This window comes from Chroicocephalus ridibundus, chromosome 18, assembly GCF_963924245.1.
Source record: "Chroicocephalus ridibundus chromosome 18, bChrRid1.1, whole genome shotgun sequence".
Lineage (NCBI taxonomy): Eukaryota > Metazoa > Chordata > Aves > Charadriiformes > Laridae > Chroicocephalus > Chroicocephalus ridibundus.
This window is the reverse complement of record NC_086301.1, coordinates 1,077,781-1,093,145: the sequence shown is the minus strand read 5'-3', so window position 1 is coordinate 1,093,145 and position 15,365 is coordinate 1,077,781. Positions and strand designations below refer to the sequence as shown.

Genomic DNA, 15,365 nt, shown 5'->3' with positions numbered 1-15,365 from the left:
TGTCCCTGCCCCATATGGGACACCATAGCAAAGCCCCTGTCCCATATAGGACCCCATAGGGGAAGTCCCTGCTCCGTAGGGGACCCCACAGGGGAAGCCCCTTCCCCATTAGGGAGCCCCCACCCCACAGGGGAACCCCGGCTCCATGGGGCAGTGTCCAGGGACAGCTGCCCGCAGGTCACGCAGGTGCTGCCTGAGCCCCTCTGATGGGACAAGGGCCCGTCCCACCCGCCGGGCCCCCAGCCTGGGGAGGGGGCGGGAAGCGAGCGAGGCCTCCACAGCCCCAGCGCCATGTCCGCCCCTGCGGCCGGCAGCATTGAGAGGTGTTTATGGTGGCCTTGTTCATGGGGTTGTCACGCACCAAGATGTGGCAGCCACCTGCTGCCCCCGCCAGCAACCCAAGCTGGCCGCGGCACTGACGGGAGGGTGCCACCCCCCTGCTCCCAGTAGCAGGCTCGGAGGGCTCGCTGCGGCCGCCCCATCCGGCTGGATGAGCTGCTGCGGTAATCATGGGGTGTGCGATGCAGGAGCCGCGACCAGCCCTGGCTCGCCGCCGGATGCCATCCTCCCTCTGCGGCGCAGGGCTCGGGGACTCCTCCCTGGCCAGGGCCCCCCGCCCTGCTCTGGCCAGAGGCACCTCTCCGGACACCCGCCCAAGCCACTGGTCCAGCCTGTCACCAGTGCCCACCAATGCCCGTGGGGACATGGAGAAATTCACTGCCAGGTGAGGTACAGCACATCAAGGCACCTTTTCCCTTCCCACGCTCCCCTCCGGATTTCTGCCCAGGGGCTCCCGCAGCCTCCCTTCCCTCTTGCAGTGCACTTCGTCTCTAGAGACTGAAGGAATTAAAAGTAATTTGAAGTTTTTTCCGTGGCTGCGGTCATTGGGGAAGCAGGAGCGAAGCTGTGCAGCATTTTAGTGCACATCCCTCAAACACCCCCCGTCCTGGCTGCCGAGGAGCTTCCCGCTGACATTCCTCTCTCTGAGGGTTTTGTGCCATTAGATCATGTTTTCTGTGTCTGCGATTGGGGGTTTTGGTTTTAAATCCCCCGCCAAAACGGCTCAGCCCCGTGTAATCTCGTAGAAAGCCGTTTTCTAGCCTGCAACTGGCATCCAAGACCTCTGCGGGCGGTTTCCCTCTGTTCCCTGCGGGACAAATGTAAGGAGACAAGAGCGCTGCTGCTATTGTGCACTTTATTTCTATAGGTCCTCTCACCGAGGATCCCAAAGCACTTTTCAGAGTCTGCACATTGTTTCCAGGTTACGGGTGGTGACGCTGACAGCAGATGGAACGACTTGCTCGGGGACAGACGGACGCCCATGCAGGAGCTAGAAGCAGAACTCCGACCGACTCCTAAACTGCTGTTGGAACTCGAGTTACCGCCTCCGCTGGGATGACTGTAAGTTGTGTTGCGTGGTGATGCGCTTTCCCTGTTCACTTTAGGGCTATTAAAGACAAACCAAATACAAGCTGGTGTCCCGTCGAGGGCCAAAATACCAGTTACCTTTACCTGCGGAACCTTGCTTACAGGGCTGGGGACAGGATCTGAGCTCTGCACGGTGAAAGGAGAGGAAAAACAAACAAAAAGCCCCCCAGCAGAGCGGGGAGAAGAACAGAGATTAAGCGAGGAGTGAGGGTCCACTCTGAAGCCCCTTGGCAGGGAAGGCTGGCGGGAGGCTGGTTCGGCAGCTCGGTGTGGGGCAGCAGCTCCCCGGCCCCGCAGGAACGGAACAGAACGAGTCACCAACACAGAGAGGGAAGGAGAGACGCGGGCGCCTGGGCGCACACACACACACACTGCAACACGGTGGGGTGAAACATTGACATTTATATCGAAATATGCATTAACAGAGTGAGTTCTACCAGCCGATGCATTTTTACCAAAGCAGAATCACAATTTTTGGCCCCGGGAAGGCTCAGGGCGGTGAGCGGGCAGCGCCTGCAGGCAGGGCAGCGCAGGGGGAGGCGGATGGCACGGGCTTTCCTCCTGGCAGGTCCCCTCCTGCGGCCATCCTCCCGTCCCCCCGGCCAGTTACAAGAGACTCTTTCTGTCCTTTCACATCTTTTGTTTTTCTCTGCCGCGATAAATACGAAACTGGCAGTGCTCATGCAGGCGAGACAGCAGGCTCCGGCACAGAGCTGACAAATGCAGCCGGGTTCTTTAGGGAGGGGGGAAGCCCCCCAAGGCCGGTTCTTTCCCAGCCAGCCCTTAACAGTGACACGGCTCCCGCTGGCCGGGCAGGGGGAGCCCGGCCCCAACCCCAAGGGACGTCGGTCACCCAGAGCTGGAGCCAAAGCTTTTCTACACGTCTTGTGACGAGGCGCTCGGTTTTTAGTACTAGGTCAGGGAGAACCCCTCCTTGCCCTCCCACAAAACCTCGCAGCTGTGAGCGGGACAGTTTCTTACTAGGCAGCGACAAGCAGAGCTGAAGCCTGAGCGGAGAGGAAGCCTCGTGTTCTTTACGCGGTGCCGGCAGCACCTGAGATGGTTACGGGAGCAGAGGAGGAGGGCAGTGAGCACTGAACCAAGCAGAGCGCGTGGCACCTCGGCACGCCAAGCCTAAGCAGAGCCGCCCCCGGTCACGCTGCCGAGGCTCCGGGGCCTGCCAAACCTCTCGGTCCACTCGGCACCCTGCCAAGAGGGGCTGACTCACAGCCCAGCACAGCCCCGGCAGCACGGGTGCCGAGCTGAGGAGTCAGGGCTTTTTACTGGAGAGTACATTCCTGGTTAGCATCGCTTCAGCCAAAAGCAGCGACAGCGGCGAGGGAAGCAGAGACGCAGAGGTGAAACTACCACACTGCCTTTTCACACAAGCCTAGAAACCCGAAAAGCTCACCGGGAGCAGAACGTGTCTTATCCTGCCTCCCTAAAGGGGTGCACGGGGGGTGGGATAGGTCCTTCCCCTAGGAATCCTCCACTGCAGCCTATTTTTCATCTTTCATTTTCCACTCTCCCTTGCCCCAGCTTCTCCAGCAAGCATCTTATCGGAAGCGCAATCCCTTAAAGCCCATCCTGCAAGGCAGCGGAGCTCCAGAGCGCAGAGGCCGAGCGAGCCTCGGGGAGCAGCGCGTCCCTAGTCTGGTTTGTGGGGGTAGGACCCTAATCCCTCCTCTACCGCGGCACTCCGAAACTTCCTACTTCTGATCCTGGCAAGTGGAACGCTTCATCTTTCCTTCATCTGTGTGTAGATCACATATACTGGAAACAAAACACACACTATGCATGCAATCCAGGCAGAAATCCTGCTATGATCAAATCTACAGGAAGAGGGGAATGTAGTGGGGACATTAAAGTATTCCTTAATGCTAGGTTATAGACTGCATTAAACACCAGCACCCTTTATTATAAAAAAGGGCAGACAGACTATATACAGTACCTATGTACTTCATTGCAGCAGGGCACAGCAAGCAACCTGGACACCAAAACACCCCTCACTCGGGACACGGTACGAAGGGCCCGCTGAAAAGCTATCCGTTCCTCTCCGGTTTACCTGCCGAGCCGAGCCCGGTGACCGCACATCCCGCTCACCGGGGCAGGAGCGCAGAGACCTGCGGCGGCGGCTCTCGGCCAGCGACCGTAGCGCAAACCGCGACGAGGTCTGCACAGCACCGCCGAGCTCCGACTCCGGCAGGTAAGCCAAGGAGGAACAGACTTTGTTTAAAATGGTTTGATTTGCAAGTAGAGTTATCTAGTCATCTAGGGCTCTGCCTTTCGGGTCCAAACCGGTTTCTTTCTGAAAAAGAGAACCTTTCACTTTTTAAACGAAAGGCTGTTTTCATACGATCATAGTAGACTACAACCAGACCTCGTAACAAAAAAACCAACCAAACCAAAATCCCACCTAGTGGCAGCCCCTGTAGGAGGGCACCTGCCCCTCCGGCTCCCTTGGCTAGAGGCGAGGAGCAGCGTCCAGGGCAGGAAAAGCTACGCCTTGACTTCGCTTTTTACTGCAACAGGCTGTAGTTGCTCGAATAAAATGTTTATACAAGTAAAACAGAAGCAATAAAGAAATATACACCTTGGAATCTGTAAAGCTTCGGACTGATTTAGGCCTTGCAGACAGGGGCTATTCATATGGGCTTCCTTTAGAAAAAAAGGATGTAACAGTCTTACTTAAAAAAACCGAAAAGAACAACAAACAGCACTGCAAAGAGCCCTGCGGCACAGGCATCTCGGAGGAATGAAATGTCAGCTCTAGAGTAGCGAGGAAGCGACTGCCTTGCGCGGTGTTTACTGGATAATTAAAATCCTCAACTGAGCAACTGTTAAAAGCCAGCGACACCACACACAGACAGGAGCAGAGAACAGGACAGCCAGCAGCACCTGAACGAGACTGCCCCCAGGGAAAGCTACGGGGGAGGAAGGTGTCCCGGCTAGTGGGCATGGTGAAATAAGCACAAGAACAAGCACCTGGGAGTGTTACACCAGTTCGGTTAACTGTTTCTTTACATTTCTGAATTCCAGTTTCATGCTGCTTCAGAAAGGAGGAGTGAGAAAGCAACACGTGTCACTTAAACCCCCCCAGGAAAAAGAAAAACGAGCCACAAAAAACAACCCCAAAAAAACTTTAAAAGGTGGGACCGAGTTTGGAAAAATGCATCTGTTCTGGCTTTTGCAAGTGGAATGTGATTCTTGTTCACAGGCTAATACACAGAGCACAATCCCTACAGCCAGGAGCGGTGAGCCAGGAGCTGTGCGCGGGCCGTCAGAGACAGGCTACGAGGGTTCTAGGACAACCACAGAGCAACAAGACATGAGAGGGGCACAGAGTGACAGTCCTGTTCTCGGTTTAAATGAGGAATGGTTTAAAAGTAAAACTCTTCTTCAGCTAATCTCCTCCTGCAATAAAACCAACCAAGCCGGCCCTCATATGTACAAGACCAGTTAAACATTAGCCTTCCCCCTCAAAACACTAGGTACGAACATCCGGTAACATTCTACAATGGAAAGTGCTTTAAGAAAGAAGGATTCTGTAGTGCCAGTGACAGAACTGATCTGATGGGCTGGATGATGCTGTTAACGCCGACATCGGCTACTCAGGCCAGGGCAGCTCGTTTCTCCTCGGGGGTCTCCTCCAGCAGCTGCATGATCAGTTCATGGAGGGGTTTGCAGATCTTTGCGTAGCCCCCTCCTGTCAGGTGCAGGAAATCAAACATGTCGTGGTACGAGATGGTGCCATCTGAGTGCACGAAGCCGACGTCCACGTCCAGCAGCTGAACGTTGGGCAGTTTGGGGAGCGAGGCTTTTAGCAGATGGTTCACCTTGGCATTCTTCTGCCGCAGCGGGTTTGGCTTCTCTCCACGAGGTAGCAGGCCCTGGCACGAGGAGGTAAAAAAGAGCTTCATACAAATTTGATGGCATAACAGTGCCCGCTTTCCCTTCCAATTCAGGCTGCCTTTCAAGATTTAAGATGTCTGTGACAAGAGGAACTCATCCCTTGAATCAGACTTTGTCCATTCAGACCTAATTTGAAATGCAGCTACAAGCACAACTGGCACAGCACCTCCTTGCTGTTTTTTCTTTTCCCCCCATTAATGTATCAGTTGTGCTCTTCGGAAAAGCTTTCAGCAGTGTACTGAATGCCTTTGCCCAGCTTCTCGACAGGCGAGGCAGCGGCTACCCTGCCAAGACAAGGAAGCCAACCAGGACTTCCAGTCCCAGCTCTGATCCGGGCACCTTTTTTCCCCTCGCGGGACTTCTTTGACAACATTTCTAAGTGGGACAGCGATACCGCTGACGGGAGTGGTTACACCCATCTCTGGAGGGGCTGAAAGGACAACTTCTGCAAAGCCAAGCGAAGGAGGGGAGGCACGCAGAAAGCAGGAGATAAATCAAGCGACTGCCCTCCCCCGTAACGATCAGTAACTCCCTGCGTGGCAGAGGCACGGTACAGAGAACACGGGGCTACCTCCGAGCGGTTTGTTTTCACAGCGCTCCAAGAGACGTACCAGTACAATAACTTTGGCCTGTGGCTGCTGAGTGTTTATCAGGCGCACGATAGCCTCGATTCCACCTGCTACTTCTTCTGCTGTGTTTTCATGATTATTTGTTCCAACCCAAACAACAATGACCTACAAGGAGAAAGAAACGTTTGCAGCTTTTTCAGGACGAGTGCTGCGAGGCTTGCTGACCCTGAAAACCCCAAGTAAACATCACTTGCGACCAGCGCGCTACACAGAGTCAGGCTTAAAGCTAAACCCAGACTGCAAGAGCTCTCAGCTGTCAGTTACAACAGTTTCTGAATAGCATCTTGTTTTGGCCCTCAGTTCAGATGAGGAACTGGTACTACCAAAGCTTTTCTGGTCAGCCTAAGAGATGCCTGAGCCCACCCCACTTCAGAGCCTCCTGGCCAGCGTACTTGCAGGAGCCTACGTTGGTCAAAAAGAAGGTATGTACATTTGTACAGTATAGCGTAATAGGCAGGGACAGCTGTACTGCTCTGCTGTTTACTTCACAGGACTGTAAACTGTTAAATAGCAGGCTGGAATACAAGCGAGACTGCCTCCCGACCCGGGGTATGCACTGTCTACTGCTTTCAGTAAAGCTGCTGGCAAGGGGGCTGCAGCTGGCGGCGCAGGCTGGGAAGCTGATCTTCACCACACAGCCTGGACATCTTTGCTAACTCTTTATCGGATAGTTCATCATCCCTTTCTGCAGGCCGAGAATGCATCTCAGGCCTGAGAGACAGGCTGCAACTCCAAACAACACCCAGATGCAGTAAGTCACAGGCCTGATCAACATTTTTGCTAGGACTCGAAGGACGCCCCTATTTATTGATGACGCCTTCCAATTTGCATATTCAGCAGCGTAACCTCCTGGTTTAGCCAAAGACATTTCAATGCCTGATGCACACTCAACGCCAAGGCTTGCTCAAACAAAAAGTTCTGCTAACAGCTCGCTCAGTTCTGCGCCACTCAAGCACTGAAGTTTCCCCTAAGTCAGCACAGGGCTGCCTGGTTTGGTTTTCTGCTTATACCTTCGGTTTAATGTTCTCCAGTTCACCGTTCTTCAGTCTCCATAGAACATGTCCTGTGGTGTCTCCACCAATCCCAAAATTCAATGCATGAAGTGGTGAGAAGAGCTCTCGCCATATCTGCAATCAGAAATCAATTTGCTGTTTCAGAGCAGCATCCTGATCATGAAAGATACTACACAGGCAAGTGATGTCTTCAAGGACACCGAGAGGAGCTGTGAGACTTCCTCCGAAAACTCACTTCCACAAAGGGCACTTAAACAGAGGACACAGAAAGAGCTGGAGTTGCTGATGTTCAAGCACTCCGTCCTGGTGCAAAGGAAGGGGAAGCGCTCCCGAGCAGCTACTTGACCAACTCGTCAGAGACACAGAGAGTGCTGGATCTGCTGCAGACCACCGTGTCCCTAGCCTCCCTAAGAACCTTCTGAAGAAGGCATCTATGACCTGAAGAAATCCTTTTCATCACCAGCTAACAGAACTGGAAAAAACGGAAGTGGCTCTTGCAGAACAAAGCTGCTCAGTTGTCACCACGGTGGAGTGGATACGAGAGAGAAACACTCTAATTCCTATAACCCCACCACCCTCCTTTCTTCAACAATACCTCATACTGCTGCAGCAACTGCACCATGGAGTCACCCACGAAGAGCACGTCGGGCTCCTTGTCTTTGCAGTCCAAGACAAATCTGTTGTGCTGTTAAAAGAAAGCAGCAAGGTAAGGTCCCACCGATGGATAGCTCCTCATCGGTATCTCTGCTGCAGGACAGAAAGGGACAGTTGCCCAACCAGTTTCCCCTGCTGCCCAAAGGTGCCATTCCCTCCAACGCCCTTCTCTGCGTTAACCCGTGTGCCGCTGGACACTCCTCCTGACTACACAGACCCCAGCAGCAATCTCGTCTCCGGTAAGAGCAGCATCTCCTCCGCTCTACGTGCTACACGTACGTAAACCCATGAACCTGTCAGACACCCATTACGTTCAACAACTACAGAACAGAGAAATTAACGGTTAGTCACTGCAGCGAGTACCCTCTGGCTATTTCTCCCTGTCTAGAAGGAAGCGCCGCAGCAAGGGATGGGCAGCCCAGGCACTCTGCCTCTGCTGTTTTCAGCTTTGTCACTGCCTCGCTGAGACACAGGCTGGGAAGCGCTGCTTTGCACTTTAACAAAGGGGTTGGCCATTTCTCCCGGCTCATGGGCCAACAGGAGTACTTTCTGAAATGGCTTCACGGGGCAGCTTTCAGGTCACGCAAGAACACTGCTTTTTGCCTTGCTTTGTCATGACAAGACAGAAACATACCGAGAACCTGTCAGCTTTGGGACAGCAGAGCTGTTATGACCTCAGGGTCAGAAATGTGGCCAGACAGGGAGATCTTTTGGGTGCAGATCTTACCTAGCAGCAGCCCCCCCTGTAGAGAGGATGCAGCCTCCTGCGACCACCGTCCCTCCCGGCCTCACCTGTGACATCCACCGGTCATCTCCCTGAATGTCTTCAGCGGCGTGTGGAACTGCGGCTGGGTTTGAGCCCCCCTGGCTCATTCTGTTCCTGCGGAAAGAACATTTCAGACGAGCTACTTTCAGCGGCTATCGCAGCGTGGTAGCACTGGGGAAAAAGGCTGGCTGGCCAGAAACCGCTGCACTTCCTGACATTCACAATGGACAATTCATGCCTATTCCTACGCGTGTTGACTTCTGGCTGACAACTAAATACATTTCATTCCACGCACGTCTGCCAGATCGACTCTGCAGACCGTCCTCCTGAAGCCATCTACTGACCGGACAATTAGGCACGCGAATACAACGTTATAAAAAGGAAAGAAAAGCTCGTTTCGGAGGATGCTCAGCAGAAGCACACCTCAGCTACGCCAGGCTTTAATAACATAATAATAAACGCTAATAGTCTGAGGATTAGCCCCTATTAGTATCCAGATATCCAGCTTACAACCCCTGAGCTGCGCGGGCCGGGTGGATTATCTGGCTTCAGGGGACAGCGCACCACAGCGGGGCTGATCCCGGGGGATCGCGACCGGGAAGAGCCTCGGGCGGCAGGGTAACTCTCCCCGGCGCCGCAGCAAAGCCCAGCCCTCCCTTCCCGAGCCAGGCCGTGCGCCTGGGGCTGCAGAAAACCGCGGCCGCCACGACATCGGGGCGACGGGCTGCAACCGGAATCCGCCTTTTTTAGGAGGAAAGGTGACAGCCGCGCCCCCCCTCCGCCCCCGGGCGGAAATCACGGCGGGGTAGGCTTTATAAGGGCGGCTCCCCGCCGCCCCACCCGGGCGGAGAAGCCCCCACAGCCCTGCGCCAGCCCCGCCGCGGGGCGCGGCCCGCCCCGGGCCTCACCACTCCGCGGCCGGCGGAGGAGGGCGGCGGGGCGGGATGGCGCGGCGGCGGCCGCCACTGCCCCGGCCGGGGGCCGGCCCCCGCCCGGCTCCGGCCCCGACCCCGCGGACTCACGGCGGCTGCGGCTCCCCCCGCGACTCCATGGCGGGCACCTCCCTCCCCTCGGCCCGGGCTCCCACCGCGCCTGCGCCGAAGCCGCTTCCGCTTCCGCCGACCGGCCGCGCGCGGGCCACACCCCCGCCGCTTCCGGCCGCGCTGTCGGAAGTCCCGCCCGGCGCTCGGCCGCCCCGCTAACCCCTAGGGGGCGCCCTCCCGCGAGGCCCCCCGTCGTGACGCCATCCCCCCGGCCGTGACGTCACTGTGCGGCCGGCGATGCGACCCCCCGTCCCCCGCCCACCTCGGTGGAGGGGGTGGCCGGAGTGACGCCAGCGAGCCGCCAGGGACGAGGCGTGACGCCACCGGTGACCGCTCCTCCCCTCCGCGTTGCCCTTTTCTGTCGGGTTTCGGCCCAAACCCGCCGCGTTCCGCGCCCTCCGCGCGGGGGCGCCCTCCCCGCCCCGCCCGGCCAATGGGGAGCGGCGGGCGGGCGGTGACGCGCGGGGCGCGTCACGGCGGCGCCGTGCGTCACGGGGCCCGCCCCGCCCTCCCCCCGGCGTTGCCATGGCAGCCGCCCGCCCGCCCCTCCCGCCGATGAGCTCACGCGGTGCCGCAGCCCCGAGGGGGGGGGCGGGCTGCTCCTCGCTACAAGATGGCGGCGGCTGCAGCGGCGGCGGCGGCGAGCGGCGCGGGGGGGCCCCCTCCGGCCCCGCGGCTGCCCCCGGCCCCGCCGCCCCCGCGGCCCCCCGGGCCCGCCCGCATCGGCTACTACGAGATCGAGCGGACCATCGGCAAGGGCAACTTCGCCGTCGTCAAGCTGGCCACCCACCTGGTGACCCGGGCCAAGGTGAGGGGGGCGGCCGGGCCTGGCGGCGGGGTTTAGCCCCGGCGGGGCCCGGGCGGAGGCGGAGCGGCCGGGGGGGCGGCGAGGCGGGGATGCCGCCCGGCGTGAAGGGCGCCGGCGCCGGGCCGGGGGAGGAACGGCGCTGCTGGGGCCTCCCGGGGCCGCCCGGCGGGGGCTCGCTGCGGGCTCCGGTCCGCAGGTGGCTGCAGGTCGGGCTTCGTTCCCGGGCCGGCCTCCGCCAGCCCCCGGAGATCCCGCAGGAAGGGGAACGTCGCCGCAGCCGTCGCGATTCTTGCCGTGCTCCGTCTTGCCGCACATGCCCGGCTGCTGGTGGCCATACCGAGGGCTGCTCCAGAAAGCGCGGTGGTGGAAAACGGGGCTGGGAGCGGGGCTGGGAGCACAGAGGCCTCGACGAAACCCTGCTCGCCCCCGCGACTGCCCTGCCCCGGGCTACCCCAGCAACGCCTCGGTAGCCCCGCAGGTGGAGGCCGCGGCGGCGGCGTTGGCTCCTGGGCTCCCCTTTGCTCTTGTCAATTGCCAGAGTTGGGTTGTTGGGTTGCACTCAAAGGGGAGCACAAACCCGGCAGCAGAAATCCACAGTTGCTTTCATTTGTCCAAACTCTGGCTTTTTGCCCAGGTAACTAAGTAAAATTAATTTCAGGGGCCGTCTAAAAATCAGTTACTTCACACCTCCTGGACGGTTCTTTTCCGAATGGGGTTACCTTTGCCCGTCTTGTATGAACGGACGGCTCTTTCCGTGCCTTCAAGTGCTGCAATCTGACCTGCACTTGGGCTGCTGCTGTTGTTCTGTGCGGGGCTCGGCCGTTGCTTTTCCCCCCATAAAGCTGAATCTTCCTGATAGGAGCAGGGGCAATAAGCTCAGGTGCTTCGAACTCCTGTAGTTACCAGTTTTGTTCCTGTTTTCAGCCCCCCCTCCTTGAGTCAGGGCTTCTTTTGAGCGGTGATAACTCTGGGGTTTGCAAGATACCAAAGCGGAGACCCTCTTTTGCATGGAAGTAGTTGTTTTGTTTTTTTTCCTGAAGGATGGCAAAACACAAACAAATTTTGTCTGGAAATCCCATTCAATGTTGACAGGGCCAAGGCTGGACATCACGTGGTGTTTGTGGATGATGGAAGAGGGTGCTAAGCTTGAAAAACTCACGCTTTGCTAAACCGCAGTTTACGCTTGTCGTGACGAAGGGTGGTTTGTTGCCTTTAGGAAGCTCTTTTGGTGCTGGTGGGATGGTGGATTTGGTAGTTGCCACCGAGCCTAGTGGCGTGTGGGAGGCACTGCAGTGGTGGGTTTTGGTGTGCTCGCAGGTTTCCCTGTGCTGCTGCGGGGAGGAGATTCAATCCCTCCCAACTCCCAGTGCTCTTGGAGCCTGGGGAAGTACCTGTGCTGGGGCAACTGCCGCCTGCTTGGCCGTGCCGCTGCCTGCAGGGCTGAGCTGGAAGAGCTGGGAGCTGAAACTTGACCTGGAAGCGTTCTTGACTCTGAGGTCAGGTTTCCTTCCAAATCCCAGCCCATGAAGAGGAGTGCGAGCGACTGGATCATTTTTGCCTGCCAACCCCGAGCACTGTTGTTTCAGTACTTTTCCTTCGCTGGTGGGGCCGTCACTACTGACTCTGGGAGAGGAGTGGGGAAGGAGAGAGGAGCTGCTTGTTTCGAGCTCTGGGACTCATGAGGTTTGACGGGAGGCATTGGTATAAAATGCCTTGGAAAGGGCCAATCTGTATGGGAAGGCTTCTTTCAATGGCAGCGGGAATACAAAATAATGCTACCGAGAGCTTGTTTTTGTCACGGTAATACTTTTAATAGTTTGACCTAATGGAAATGACTTAGAAGACAGTAAAGCCTTGGCAAAATGGTCCCATTCAGGGATCTGAAAGAATTCTTTGATCGCGAGATGCAAACGTAGCCCAGTTGCTGAGCGTGCTGGCAGCCCCTTCCCGAGGTGATCTCTTCCAGTAGTAGTTGCGTAGAAGAATCGGGCAGCGTTCAAATATAGCCACCAAATCCCTGCACAAACTTGACCCCGTGTCAGAGAAAAGCTGGTTTGCTCGTCACGGCCCCTCCTTGGGAACTGCGCTCATAAGATGTCTCAAAAGGAATTCCAGCGCCAACGTCTGCGTGAGCTTAAAAATATATTGTACCCTGTCTCTTTACACCTTTTCAAGAAGGTGAAATTAGTAGCTATGAAGATTTGTGTTCACGGCTGCTCCTGGATTTAAAGGTGGTCTGCTGATGAGGCATTCTGTTTTCCTTTCCTATGGACGTTTACCAGGTCAAGCGGACTTTGACATGACATCTGAAGATAACAGCTTGAGCGTTCCTGGCCTGCGTCCCCTTTTCCCTAAAAAAGAAAAGCAGAGAATATTTCGGTGCCTGTTCTTGGATTAAAGGACCGGGATTTTTCGAGCCGTTTTGAAACTGAGGACTGCGTTTATTTACAGAGAGGAGGAGAGCGTGTGCTGTGTGCGCCCGGCTCTAATGGTCTGGCACATACTGCTGACACAGAACATTGCAGTTTACATATAACTGAATTTCACAAGTTGAATGTGGGTCAGCAGTGTTGGGGACACTAACGAAAGGGAATGTTAATCATCCTAAAGGGCAGGAGGCCTGTATTCATAATTGTCTCTGCTGGAACTGATGAAATAGAAGGGAACAGTCGACAATTTATGTATTAACCAAGCCAGCAATTTACATTCAGTCCCTGGTTATGCAAAGTTGGAATCTTGTGCTCTGTAAGAGAGAGCTATTCTGATGGCTGGACAGGAACTGGAGCCGCTTCTCTGGCTGGGATTAATTGGGCACCTGCAGGATATCTTGCTGCATCTCTCCTTTTCTGTTTCCTGCCTTCTGTCCCCCTTTCCTTTGTCTCTTCTCATCTTTCACAAGAAACCCTTTCTTGTTTCTTTTCTAAAAATCTCCCGAGTGACCGACTGAATGAATTGTTTTCCACACAATTTCCATTTATAAATCATCCAAGGCACTTCATTAGAATTCCAGCTCTGTTTGGACACTGGGGTGTTTTTAATGCCACACTTTTTTCATAAGGGTTGATCGGTGTATGTTGACGGAGGGGACTTCGGGAGTGCACTGTGGAGCACGTACCTTACATTCCCGTGCCCTTTGGATGTTGTGTTTTGGTCGTTGGGAGCTGTTGGGGATGAGGAGGGAGGCGAGGGGCCGCTGTGGCTGCTGTGCAGTGCTGAAGGCTCTCTGCTGCTCTTACCCCTTCCCTTCTGCTAGCTACAGCGTGACTGGAGACCCAGCCAGACTGCGGAGCCTACCTGCCACGGTTCAACTGCCCCTCTGGTGTTACTGCGAGTAATACGTTACTGCGAACTCCCTATTCTGTGAGTTCAAACCGTTGCGCCGCATGTATTGAGCGTTTCAGTGGGAGATGAGTAGTAATTTCTGCCTCTGTTTCTCTCTTGAAGTAGAGATAAGAATTCATAGTCCTGGAAGAACATGGCTATCTCCCAAGTCCAGTGATCTTCCTGCTGTGCTGTCTTAACTTCTTCCAGGCCGGTTGTCCACTTATTTTTGAGTTCCAAGCATTTTAAGTAATGGCCAAAGCTAGGAGCAAGCTTGCCTAGCTGTGCGTAATGGCATCCTGTTTAAGGGGCTGCCTGGAGTTGTTTTATTGGATAGGCACCCAAAACCATGACGGGCTTGGCAGAACATAGCCCTTCTTCTACCATCGCAAGCAGGACTGCAGAAAGGCTAGAGTTAAGCTGATGTTTTTTCTAGGTTTTTAAGGAGCTGAGCCTTTTCTGGAGAGCGGGAGACATCTCTGCTTTTACTTGGAGAGGATGTTCCCTTCCATGAGAACCAGCTTAGTTTCTGTGGTGTGTCTTTGGGCGAGTTGGAGGCATCAGCAGAACCAGGTTTGCACTGGAATTCTTGGAGGTGGGCACTGTGGCACTTAAAACCAGGAGAAAAATCCAGCTGGGAGACTTTGTGGATGATTAGGCTTTGCTGCTCTGGAAGGAATCAGGTGCATTTGGCATGCTTTGATTGCCGAAGGCGGGAGGCTCAAGGAGCCCTGACAACTTGTCTGGATTTCTCTCTCCACAAATGCAAAGCGCTCTCAGGCTAGTGGGTGGAAAAGTCTTGGTGGTTGCTCTGTCCTGCTTTTCCCTGCTTCTGATGTGCAGCAGCGAGGCACGTGGCTCCAGGATGACCGCAGATCCTCCCGTCAGAGCACTCAGATCCTCCGTCAGAGCACGTGATCATCTCCGAGTAGGCTGCGTGCCGGTGTGCCGTGATTCATCCTCGGCACGTCAAATGGAAGTTGTTCAATACTGGTGCTGCACGTTTCGTAGTGAGCCATGCGAGGGCCTTGCGTGGTACCCTTATAAAAATAATTTTCCTTTTCGTTTTTGGGGTTAGCTGGTGCTTCACCTGTCCTGCTTCTTATTTCTCTTGGCTGTAAGAAAGGCTGATAGTTGTGGATTGCTAATTTCTCAGGCATCTATTATACTGCAGCTCACGTGGCCTTTGTTCTCATCATCTGTGTGCTGCAAAGGAGTTGTATTTTAGTTCTCATTTGGCAGGGAGATTTAGTAAAAGCCTAAAAGCTAGAAATGGACTTTGGCTAAACATAGTTGCCACAGTGGGGATAAAAGGGAATATTTCTTAAACCTCACAGAGGCATTAACTGTATCAACCGCAGGCCAAAGTAGTGACATTATATGTTTCAGTACAACATTTTTCTTGCTGTAGCAAATAACATATGATTACCAAGAGATTAATGCCAGAATACGATTAAACTTGAGACCGGGCTGCTGCTTGATGAGTCTGACAGTGCTAGCACATGGAAACGGGGCTGGGAGAGCCAGCTGACGGTGGTGATGTTCCTACCGGGACAGGGAAAACGAGTGGGCTGAGGGCACCTGCCCTGTGTTGAGCCTTCTGGGGCAGGGGGAGTAGTCTAAAAGGGCCAAGGTAATTAGTACCTACTTCTCAGCTGAGTTGCTATTAGATTAATTGAGGGGTGAGGCAGGTGTATCTTCTGTAGCTCTTCAGCCTGCCTCCCTCCCACCTCCTGCCCGGTGTCCCTTCCTCCCAAATGTTTGCTGTGCCGGAGCTTTGGGGCTGCTGCA

General features: G+C 55.4%; 2 protein-coding genes across 6 annotated transcripts in view; one reads left to right on the top strand and one right to left on the bottom strand.

Moving 5' to 3' along the window:
• Positions 1-1,176: 1,176 nt before the first annotated feature.
• On the bottom strand, positions 1,177-9,859 carry PAFAH1B2 (platelet activating factor acetylhydrolase 1b catalytic subunit 2). 2 transcript variants are annotated; one of them, XM_063355279.1, is made up of 6 exons: positions 9,708-9,859; positions 8,429-8,516; positions 7,578-7,667; positions 6,980-7,096; positions 5,952-6,074; positions 1,177-5,318 (listed from the first exon to the last, which is right to left on the bottom strand). In XM_063355279.1, exons 2-6 carry the CDS (start codon positions 8,507-8,509, stop codon positions 5,040-5,042), a joined length of 690 nt encoding a protein of 229 aa, XP_063211349.1. In that variant the 5' UTR covers positions 8,510-8,516; positions 9,708-9,859; the 3' UTR covers positions 1,177-5,039. The 2 variants fall into 2 exon arrangements, with proteins under 2 accessions (XP_063211349.1, XP_063211347.1); XM_063355277.1 differs by lacking the exon at positions 9,708-9,859 and adding an exon at positions 9,425-9,569.
• Positions 9,860-10,032: 173 nt separating this feature from the next.
• The window catches only part of SIK3 (SIK family kinase 3), an 88,581-nt gene continuing 83,248 nt past the window's right edge, over positions 10,033-15,365 (top strand). For 3 of the 4 annotated variants that reach the window (XM_063354990.1, XM_063354988.1, XM_063354989.1), the window contains exon 1: positions 10,034-10,253. In XM_063354990.1, coding sequence (XP_063211060.1) covers positions 10,059-10,253 — 195 coding nt within the window. In that variant the 5' untranslated portion in view covers positions 10,034-10,058. Of the gene's footprint in view, positions 10,254-15,365 lie in introns of all 4 variants that reach the window. The other variant, XM_063354987.1, reaches the window with a different exon arrangement.